The sequence below is a fragment of the Solanum stenotomum genome, chromosome 8 (assembly GCF_019186545.1).
Source record: "Solanum stenotomum isolate F172 chromosome 8, ASM1918654v1, whole genome shotgun sequence".
Classification (NCBI taxonomy): Eukaryota; Viridiplantae; Streptophyta; class Magnoliopsida; order Solanales; family Solanaceae; genus Solanum; species Solanum stenotomum.
Window position 1 is genome coordinate 55,656,883 of NC_064289.1, and position 12,423 is coordinate 55,669,305.

The window sequence follows — 12,423 nt, forward strand, 5'->3', positions numbered from 1 at the left end:
TTCATGAAAGGTTGGAATATGTATAATTGGTTGTTTGGCCTAAAAGGCTTTTTTTCATGTATGTGTGGGATTTGCAAGTTAAAAAGAAAATTTGTCTTTTGCTGTTTTAAAATTGAAAGAACTGTAATTTGCCAGAGTGGTTTTCCACTTCCATTAGTAGCTTTCATTCTGTCAAAAGTTGTTATGACAACAGAAAAGTCACCACCAACTTTTTTTCGAATGCACATTTGGTCATTGCAAGCCATGCTTTGTTTTAGTTTTTCATATGATGTGATGTATTTATATTTTGTATTAAAGTTGGATTAAATTTGAATTCACATTGAGAAAGTATTTTCTAAAAAAAACATTTCATACGACTTTTTTCAACACCTTCCTAGGAGCTCCCCAACCTTCAAATTAGAAGTGAGGGGTGTTTATTATTCGAGCAACTCTCTCGTCACAGAGGAGTTGAGTCCAAGACCTGTGTTAAAGATGAGCTTCAACTTTTTTCCAATGCACATTTGGTCACAACAAGCCATGCTTTGGTTTTTGCTTTTCATCTAATGTTTTGTATTGTTAAGGTCTGATTAGGTATGAATTCACGTTGAAAAAGTATTTTTTAATAAAGACAACTCCTCCATACGCATAACTTGAATTCAAGATCTCTTTGAGCATCAACTTTTTCCTATGCTGCATTTGGGTGCTGCAACCATGCTTTGTTTTTGTTTTTTCATCTGATGTGATGTATGTTATTTCTTTAATTAAAAAAATATCATACGTTGAACTTGAATTCAAGACCTATATAAAAGATGAGCATCAACTTTTTTTTTTTCTCCAATGCACATTAGGTCAGCCTCCTTTTAGGCTTTCGTGCATCGCCTTGCGTAGTTGTGTTAGTGTTGTCCTTACCGGGAGACTGGGAGCAACAATAACAATAATATGGCCGATAGGTCGGTTCATGATTATATATTTATAAATATTTCGTAAGCATATAAGATTTGAATAAGATTATCATTTTTTTGTAAATTCATATATTATACTCTAGATTTACCTCTAATGGATAGGATCAACCTTATAGACCCTATTTAAAGCACAATATATCTAGATAATTTACAATAATGGCTAACCCCAAATAATCCCTTGGCCATATTGAAGCATATTTCATGTGGACACTATTTTTTTTAGTTGGGTGATTTTTTCTTCTTTTTTTTAGAAAAAAAAATATTTGGCAAAGTTATCTTGACTTTGTATTGGTGGGAGATAGTTAGCTATGAAAAATAAAAGTAGCCCAGCGTACGAAATATCTGATGATATTGAAGGCTCGAAAAAAAATTACACTCCAAAAAGATATATATTAATAGTGTATCATGATGTAAATATTAATGATTAATTTCAAAGTTCAAATAGATATTCTATGAATTATGCAAAGATAAATTTTTATTTATTATTGCTATGAGACTTCACTTCTATAATAATCGGTAATTAATAAAATAATTTGAAGTATAAATGCCAGATGGCTGGTCAAAATACCATCATTATAATAAATATATAAAAATAATAGTAATCATCTTAGAAATGGTCAAAATATTTAGGAGTAGTTGATACAAACATCATATACCACATAGATTTTATGTCTCTATGTGGGGAGGAATGGAAATATTAATAAGGGTTACGATAAAATGATAAGTATTACTTTTGTTATTGATTAGTGGTTTTAGGTTTGAGCATTAAATATGAAATTATATTTGTCAGGAAGCAGTTAATTTTAAAATATGTGATTTTTTTATGCAAATTTGAATATTAGTTGAATTCGAATTTAGTGAAACATTGTGTGAGGAATTTAAAAAAAAAGAAAAGGAATTATTATAGTGAAAACCCATATCACAGCACTAGATATGAAATCGTCTTTGTTATGAAACATTTAACATCTCAAAATGTAATTGTGCAACATAAATTTTATTTAATCGAATTTCAATATTAGTATTGGACATCATATAAAAAATGAAAATGGAATATTATAGGGAAGGTCCATATCACTATTTGTTGACTCTTGAGCACTTGCTACGTGTTGGATTTTAGGTGGTTATTATTTGTATAGTTTTTTTTGTTCAAAATTCAATAAATAATTAATAAAAATTTTAGTTGGTTTTATTGAAAAAGAAAAAAGAACACTTGCTGTCCTTTTTGTTCTTGTCTGTAATGCTTCTAATTAAAAAGTCCATATCTTTTTTTCCTCCCTCCCCTCCACATGTTGAAGATTAGGATTATGTCAATTTAATTATTCTTATAGTGGAACAGTTAGGGATTTAAAAAATAATAATTAGGGAAATGAAGCAAAACAAAAATAATTATTTAGGATCCATTTTTTTTTAATAATCTTTCGCTTTATTTGAAACGCAGTTTGATCATGAAAGTTTCAAATTTAACTTGACAGTATATTTTAAATTTAGAAAATAACTTGTAATTAGTCTAATAGTGGAACAATTGAGAAATTAATTAAGGTAAATAAGCAAAAGAAAGGGAAACCTTTGATGTCCTACTAAAATTAAATAAATCAGACTTTTTGTGGCGATTAAAATCATAGATGGCCTACAAAATAACTGAAGTAATATAATAATAGTAGCTACGTTTTGTAAATACGTAAATTGTAGCTACATTCCGTAAATATAAATATAAATATACTAGTATATACATACCTTTACATTATATATACAATTAAAATGTATCCATAATATGTGTAATTTACATAAATCTCATAGTATTAAGAGCTAATTACATTTCCCCTACTCTTTTTATGGATTTTGGATACATCTAAATACATAGGGGAGACACAAATCCGATAGGGGATATGGATGTATATAGGGATATGTTAATGAGAGGGGAGTGATGTATATTTTTGAAATTTTTTTAAATAGTAGAAATTTTAGAAAATTATAATAAAATATGATGTTTATTTAGGTAATTTTCCATAATATATAGTCCGATCATATTGATAAACTAAATGATGGAACGATATATTTACGTAAGTTTTCCTTGATCTTATAGTAGTGAACCCACGTTTGGGCCGTAAGTTGCAATTGTTTGTTGGGCTTTATAGTTTGTATGCAGGCCCGGTTTGTTGCACTTATGAATTATGTTAGAGAATTTTTTTTAAATGTCAATAATTTAAAATTTAATTGGACCCAATAGCAACACTTTCAATATTTAGTAACAATGTCATAAATTTAGTTTGTTATGTATCTTATTTATGTTTTTATTATTTATTTTAATTTAAAGAATACAATATTTATATAACAGATTGGAGAAATTTAGGGGAGAGAAATATTTTAAAAAGGAACAAATGCTTAAAAGTCTCATCAATTACAAATAACAAAAATAATTGACTGAATTTTCTCATTATCGATGTTGAAGTCTCAGTTGAAAAAATTCCGTCGACAATCAAGTTTTAGGAAAGAAACTCGATAAAATTGGCGGAATATACATTAGATCAAGTATTGGTTAATTGCTTCATCCTAATCTATATGTAATTGATTATAATTTGATATGAGTTTTTTTAGATAATTTTAAATCGTATATATTTTCGTTTTAAATTGTATGTATTGAACAAGGTATTGAATCATTGGTTTTGCTGGATTTGTTGAATTTGTTTGCTTGTCGAATACGAAAATAATGATTGATTGTAAAAAGACAAGACTTTTTTTTTATTGGTTTTTTGTTGTAACTTTTGTGAAAAAAAGTGTATCTCTAACGGAATGCAAATTTGAGGAGGTACAATTTTCAACAACATGCAATTTGTACTGTATGTTTGTTTTATTCTTTTTGAAATAAATTGTATCCCTAATCGAAAATTATATGATAAAAGTAATGAAAATATATAAGTGGTTGATCTGAATATAAGTTCTATAAGTGTGTTGGATACGTAATATGTTGGCAGATAAGAACATAATTGTAAATAAATCGTATTTTACCTTAGCTAGGTCCAAATACAAAATATGTTGGAGGTGTCAATTGGAAATACAATTTTGTTGTGCTATAATCTTGTTATTGTTTGTAGCATATATTTGAAACTGGAAACTACAATTTAGTTCAAAATATGGTACAAGTACTATTGTAAATACATAAATTTGTAATTTGGATACAAACACTGGTAACATCTCTAATTATGTATCTAGTAATGACTCGGGTATGTTTTTTTTGTTTGGTTGAATACAAAGCATATATGGGGAGAAGAACAAGAATTTTTGTAGTACTTGTGGGCACAAGGGGCATAATTGGCGGTCATGTAGGAATGGACCACAAACTGAATAGTTAGATATGTTTGTTTTTTTTTTGAAAAGTAATTTGAAAGTGTTTGTTAATATCGTTTGTCCTCAGTTTTATGTAATTGATGTTTTGATCATCTTTAATGAATATTACTAAAATGTTCATATTCAGTATAAGTAAAATGGATACAAAAACTAAACTAAGATAAAGTAGTTCTTATACCAAAATGAAAATACAAAAAAAACTGTTGCGAAACAATGATGATATAGATTGAATGAATTAACAAATACAAAAAACAATTTGGTATTCATATGCCATTTTGTATCTGTATTTGAAAGATCACTAAATATTTCGACCTATCACATTGTATATGAATAATCGTGACAACATACATTGTATATGTATTTGAAAGATCACTAAATAATCCAACCTATGTTACTGTATTTTAAGGCATAACCATTTGTATTCAATACTCTATGGAGAGATAAGAGATATGCCATAATGATTACCAACACATGAAAATAAATTAAATTATAAAGCACACAACACAACTACAATTAATATGCCGTAATGAATACAGAACAATCAAGAAACAGGTAATGAATACAATTTGATATAGCATCACTGTTTGTTAATGTTAATATGTATCATAGCTTTCCTGGATACAACCCTCTTAAACGGATGATTCCAAATACAAGATACAACATATGCAATAAACGAAAAACAATATACATATATCAAACCTTTTTAATGATAAATCAAAACTTCATATAATAGACGAAGTAGTTTAGAATAAAGCAAGATTAACCATCTACTATAAATACACGACTATTATATTTCAATTGTTTCACAACCATCACGAACTATGTGAGGCATATTGGGGTGCCTCACTATCACTAATGGCTCCGGGGTCAAGTTTCTGTTGGCCATAGTTCCAAAGAAGTGCAACATATCTTGACCTTAAAAACATTACATCGAAGTTACCGGCTGATTTCCTTGTCCATAAGACAATCATTCGGCATAAGCAAGCATATAAATACCGCAATTCCTATGTATAATAAGAGAATAGAAAAATTCTAACTTAACTTGGCAAGCATATAAATAGAAAAAATTCTGCCATAAAGTAACTTAGAAACTACATCACATAAATACAAATTTATACCTTAATGTAACTTATAAATCAAATCAAACATATACAATAATTACAATAATCTAATGAATACACCAACTACGCCATAGTGAATACAAAACATGAAATACTACTGAATGAATACAGTTAATATGTATCTTTACTTCTACTTAGAAAATAATCAAATAGCATCAATATTTCTTAAAAGTCAAAACAAATGTATAGAGATTATTGTATCTTTACTTTACTGGATATGAACAAGACTCTCACAATGTCAATTACTAGAAAATGATACATAAAGCATAATGAATATAACCACATATAAAACAACACAACTAAAACAAATATGCCATAATGAATACAAAACAAACAAATAATAAGGAATGAATACAATCTGGTATAGCATCACAACAAAATTACAACAAATATACCACAATGAACAAAAAACCATCGAATAAAAATTTATTAATAAAATCTGAAATAGCATCTTCATGTAAATTATAAATATATCTTTGATTTACTGAATACCTACCAATGTAGAAAACAAGAAAGCGATGGTTCCAAATATGTGGTACATTATCAGAACTAACAAAATATATCCATAATACAAAAAATCATTAAATTTGAAAATACAAAATACATACTAACAAACTCACAATAAATTTTCATAGACATTTTCAAATCTATTCATTATCAGTACAAATACTAAATAAATTTTGAATGCAAAAAAAAAATAGATCAAATCGCAGTCTAACATAAAATTATTGAAAAAATTGGTTCTTTAACACTTGCAACTGAACATGCAAATTACAAAACATGCAAAAATACATAAATACCTCTTTGCCAACTATTTGGTCTTCATCATTATGAATTTGAGGAAGGTTTTGCACACCAATTGGGTCATATAAGTGTTCCGGTCGTCTCTCCTCCATCAATTTAACAACGGATCCTACATTATCCGTTATTTCTTAAATAATACATAGATTAAAGGATGAAAAATCGCTAGAAATTTGATGATTTAGTCGGATACCTCTAGTAAGTCTCTTAAATTAAGCCATTAGAGAGTGTTTTTGAGGTTATCAAATCCTAATCGAGATTTTAACTACAGACAACAATTCAGAAAGATTTAAACAACAATAAAATCAGAAAACAAAAATAAAAATAGGATAAAAATGAATACCTTAATCAATGGAATTGTTGAGAATCTGAAACCAAAAACGGGGGAAGAGCGATATGCGGAATCTGAATAATAGGAGAGAATTGAAGAGATAAATCTTAGAGAGAGAAAATAAATTATTATTTTTTAAATATGAGAAAGAGTTAATTGAGAGACGTGTAATCAATGTGAGGGAAATTAGGATACACTATTTTTTAAAAATAATGACATTTTTGACATTTTTACTAATATTTTTAAAGTATGGAGGTTTTTACTAAATATGTTAGTTTTTTTTGACTAGTTTACTAATTTTCCCATTATGTTATCCACTTTCAGCATCCTAATTTAAAATGTGTCAATATTTACAAATTATTTAAAATATAGTCAGTTTTGGCAACATCAATGTAGCATTCCTAGTATAATTTCATTAAAAATATTTTTCTTCATGCTGAATACAAAATATGGGTAATATTTGGTGTTAGCCTTCAAAAATGCAGTTTAGCTTTCAATTTTCGCTTCAAGTTCACAACTTCACGTTGTATAAACTGTCAAAGTCTAAAGTAAGAATCATGTTCCTCTTAATTATTTCTCTTTGTGTTACATTTATATATATATATATATAGTTTTGTTATTATTGTTTCTATTTTATGAGCATTTGTAAAGCTACATTATTGTAGTGTTGCGTCAAATTGTTGGACAAGTCATATATTTATTTTATAAACATTTTCTTATTGGTTAAATCAAAAACCAAGTCGTTAAGGATCAAAACAGATAAATCAAAAACCAATAAAAAATATCTGATCGATTTAAAAATTGAAAGGAATAAACATTACCCAACTTTTATCCTAAAACTATTTATGCTTGTGGCCAATAACTAATAAGGTATTGTGAATATTTAATATTTATGTAGTAGTAAATTATTATAGTCATAATGAGTTATTAGTTTATCTCATACCCCAATTTTAAAAATCAAAACCGAATCAATATTCCAATTATTAAAAAAAAAGCGGTAACCCAACAATCAAATAGCAATAAACCAATAAGTAACACTTTTTATCATTTTGGTCTTACATTTTTTATGATGTACGTATTCTTGTAATGTGTTACGACATTATATTGTGAACTCGCTCATAAAATCATACGGACGAAGCAAATATTTACTTCATTAATTTTTATTTTTCACTTTTAATATATATAAAAATATACTTAATATAATTTTTTTTCTATTTTACCCGTACTATTAACTACTTAATTTTAAATTAGTTTTTAAGATCTAAAATACTCGTATTAATTATTATTATTTTTAAAACATGAAAAATCCAAAATGGATCAGTAAAAATGAACGAATGGAGTAGAAAAGATAAACACAATTAGAAAAAGACTACCTATAATTGATAATGAAATCAAATAGGACTAGGACGGTAGTGGAATGATAAATACTCATTCATTTTTAAACAAGTTGTCTCGAGTTTTAATCTCCTTGGTACATAATTGCCTTTGTTATGAAACACTTTACCCCAACGTACTGAGTCGCCTTTACATCTAATATGAGATTTTTCGATGTGAATCTGAGTTTAGTCAGATTTATCAACACCGAATGAGAAATAAAAAAAATTAATTCTGCACAAATCAAAATTCATTAAATTTGTTTTTTTCTTTCTTTTTGAATATTCCCAAGTTTGCCCATCGTTTGCATAATAAACTGACCAATGCATAGTTTTGCTTAAAAATGGAAACAAAAAATATGCAGATGAAATCTTATTTTATTTTCTGTATATCACGTGATATCTCCTTCTGTACGTAGAAAATCAGCTGAAAAGGCCCAATCCTATAAAAAAGCAAAATCCATTCTGATAAAAAGGACAAAAAAGAGCAATAAATTACTGACCCTGCCATAAATACCCCTATTCAATTCGCTAAAATTGTAACCCAAAAATTGTACTGAAAAACTGAGGGGTCTCGTTGAATTACTGCTGTTGGTTCTTACTTTCGTTAAAGTATTAATTTGACGTATCCCAAAAAAAAATAAATTAATAATTTTACTATATTGTATTTTTCAAAAATAACTATATTAATTATAAGAATAAAATAAACATTACGTGTTAAATTTATTTTTAACTAAATAAATAGAAATGTGGTCTAATTTTAATATAGCAGACTAATAAAAATAAACAAAGGTAAATGTTCAACTAGAAAAGAAAGAGAAAGGTTAGAACCCAACATATGGTCCCTGCAGTGGATTCAAATTATTTGAATTTCAATATGAATACTAAATAATAAACAGAAAAGAAAGAGAAAATCTTGCGCTAAATAGACACAATACAATGTCTCACTCTCAGAGGTGGCTCTTGAGTTCAGTTGCTTTTGGTTTAATATGGTATCGATAGCAATAATAGTTTTTTCAGTTTGTCGGTCCCCGATTATAAGTTCTCGTTGACCACAACCTATAGGAACCAGGCTATCTACCGCTTTTAAACCTGTTTACATAGGCTCGTGCACTGATTTACGTTCAATAATCTCTAAGTCTGAATATCCATTCTTTGTTCTTTTAGTATTATTTATGTTGTTCAAAATTAAATCGAACTCAACAATTTTAACAGAGAAAATGCTATTAAAATTTATTGATAATGATTGATTTAGAGATTCCGTAACAATTTAAGTTTGAAATTATCAGCTTAAAAAACCAATCCTAAAACTAAAAAAAAAAAAAAGAAGCAAAATCTCTTCTATTTATAAGGACGAAAAAAGACAATAGTTTACTGACCGTGCCATAAATACCCCTATTCATTTCTCTTCACGCTAAAATTGCAATTAAGAGTGGCAATTTCGCAATTCTACTTAAAACTGAGGGTTTATTGCTGCTGTTGTTACTCACTTTTGTTTTGTTACTATCTCTGAACAGAACAGAACGTTTCAATGGAAAATTATGAGAAAATCTTGCTTTTAGTCCCTCAAATGTTCATAAATTTCGATTTAAATCCTTTTTTATGGCATCCATTTAAGAATAATAAACCTTTAATTACTTTGAATGTCCACTTTTGTTCTTTATTATTTTAGGGACGCTTAAGATCAAACCAATTTAATAATTCAAAATGAAAATTATTATAATTTACCGATTTTAATTTAAAATGTTGTAATTTATTGTATCTAATATTGCCGCTTTGAAAAAAATAATTAAATGATTCAAATTTTAAAATATAATATTATTATTTTTGAGAATTTAACTTGTCAATCATTATTTTATATAAGGATTAAAATCTTTATTATGACTCAATCCTCATCAAATAAAATGAACGTCTTAATTCCTCCCTCGGAACCTCCACCCCGAAATATATGCTATAAATGAATTGAAGATATATTTTAGTTTATTAAAAATCAGTATTTAAAGATAATTTTTTTACATTTAAGTTGACATAAATTCCAAACATAAAAAACCAGTTTAGAACAAACACAATTTCATTTTTCATACTAAATGCTGAATGTGCTCAATTGAATGTTATAATGACTAAAACGAACCTTTACTAATAATAGTTAAAGGACTAAATGTGCAATTATCCAATAAACGCACAAAACGTTTCCGGTTCTTCACTTCCTATAAATACCCAACTGCATTTCTCCAACTTTTATCCAAAATTCATTTGGCATTTTCGCTTTTTCTCTCTGTTCTTCTTCTCCGCTTTCTTCTCCTGTACGTTTTTGTTTTCTCTCTCTTAGGGTTTTGCAGTGAAACAATGGCTGAAGAGGCACATAATGGAGGAGTAGCTGAGAAGGAAGCAACTCAGGTTGCCGTCGTCTTCACGGCGGTGAAGCCGCAGCTATTCGTGAAAGCGCCGAAGGCTAAAGACGCTGTTCAGTTCTACAAAAATGCTTTTGGTGCTGAGGAGGTTGGACGTGTGAACAACCCTAAGAGGAAGGCCGAGCAGGAGACACCGCTCATTCTCTCTGTTGAACTTAAGATTGGTTCATTTTTCTTCATTGTCTCGGACCTTACTGAAGAGGACTCTACTGCTCCGTACGTATTTCTTATTTTTTGCGTTTTTACACTTGTTTTTGCGTGTTATTGGCTCGATTTCTTCGTTTTTGTTTCTAAAATAGTCCGATCTGTGATGTAGACGATCTATACATAGATTTTCTTAAACAACACTTGGAAAACCTTTTTGTGAATGCTTCTGTTGTGAAGTAAAAAGTGGTTTAGATATTTTGAAGAGAGCTCACTGAAAATATTTTGAGTGCTTCTCACAAAGTATGTTACAAAAACTTAATATGAAGTAATGAGTGTTTTCTTTCGTTAACTTACTAAAATGTTCTCACTAGAAACGTCCTGTTTTACTGTTGTTGAGTTGTTTTTTTAATGGTTGATGTTTATGTGTATTTTGCTCTGTTTTCCGTATTTTGTATGCGTTTTCGGTTTGAGAAGATGTCTCTGAGTTAATTTTGCATGCTTCTGGATGTTCAATGTGTTATTTGAATGTTGACAGTTTTATTTGATCTATATAGACGTCTATTTGCTTTGCGTTTTAATTTTGTTGCGACCGTTGTGGTTTCAGAATGCAGATTTGAGTTGATATGTTCTTGTATTTGCAACGTTGTACTTTGTTAAAATATGAAGAAACACATGTTTTATAGTAAATAATTTACTCCAAGTTTCTTAGAAACAAAGGCCTTGGCATTGTTATGTATAGTTGTTTTTTTACATGTGTATGTGGGTGAGACGTTGCTATTGCGTTATGTTTTTTATTTTGTTTCGTTTATTTGAACATCAAGCTGATACTATTGTTTCTTATTGTTTAGTGTGAAAACTGCTACAACTGGATCTGTTTTCTGCTTGGAGACTGAGAAAGTTATTTCTGCTGAGGCCAAGGCTATCACTGCTGGCGCAATCGCTGAGATTAGAGCAGAAGATGGTGATGCTGATGGTGCTCGTATGGGGTCAAAGCTGATTGATCCTTATGGCAATGTCTGGTTGATCTGCACACCAGTGAAGGAATCCGAGTAATTGCTGAAGTCCATTAACACTCTTGTTAGTTAAGTTGCTTTTGTGTTTTTACTGCTTCCAATTAAATTCCGGTTTTGTTTCCGATGATGAAACTTTCATATTAACACTCTAGCTAGGTGTTATGGGGTTAACTTTTTTGGGGTATCGATGTCCATTGTTGATTTTGAACAGTGAGAACTTTTGTCTGTAGTTAATCTGACACCTTTCTTTCTAGTAGATGATGAATTCTGCTTATTATTATTGCTCTTCGTATTGGATCATTTGCTTTGTTTGTTTTGTCTAATCGAAATGTCACTGTGCTTCGTTAGCCACAATATTTATAAAGTAATGCGAAGCGTGCTATTTTTGCTTCTTTTCTGGAGGCAAATACTACTAAAATAATAAGATAAACTTTGTAAATAACTAAATATATCCTTGATGTATCATATGGTATATAATTTACATTATGTTCTAATGATTTCGATTCCCGGTCTTAAACATCATTCAAATTCAACCTGCATGTGATGTATTTCATATTTTTAAAATCTTCGTAGTATATTTAGCTTTCAAATATACATTTATACATTCAACTATTTTAGCAAAAACTGTTATTCTACCACTTGTCTTGTACTCTTATTTGAACTATTCCTAATTAATAAGACTGATGTAGTGAAATTTAAATTTATTGTTTTCCCTATTCAATACGCGTGTCTAATTATATATGAACAGTAAATATAATACAATATAAATGGGAAATATTATTGGTGAGATTTTAAAAGGGTTTATGGTGGAAGGCTGTTCATCAACAACGTTTAATGGTGAAGGAAAAGAGTGACAAATTGATGCTTTACGTATTTTTTTTAATGACATCTATGTGGACACGCGTCCAACAAAGTATACGAATAAATGCCTTTTTAGGGG

General features: G+C 28.8%; 2 protein-coding genes across 2 annotated transcripts in view; both read left to right on the top strand.

The window, feature by feature from the left end:
- The window catches only part of LOC125874173 (cytochrome b-c1 complex subunit 8), a 91,683-nt gene that overhangs the window by 930 nt on the left and 78,330 nt on the right, over nucleotides 1-12,423 (top strand). The gene's annotated exons all lie outside the window — the stretch shown is intronic.
- On the top strand, nucleotides 10,145-11,757 carry LOC125874164 (uncharacterized protein At5g48480). The gene is made up of 2 exons (XM_049555003.1): nucleotides 10,145-10,539; nucleotides 11,319-11,757. Exons 1-2 carry the CDS (start codon nucleotides 10,259-10,261, stop codon nucleotides 11,521-11,523), a joined length of 486 nt encoding a protein of 161 aa, XP_049410960.1. The 5' UTR covers nucleotides 10,145-10,258; the 3' UTR covers nucleotides 11,524-11,757.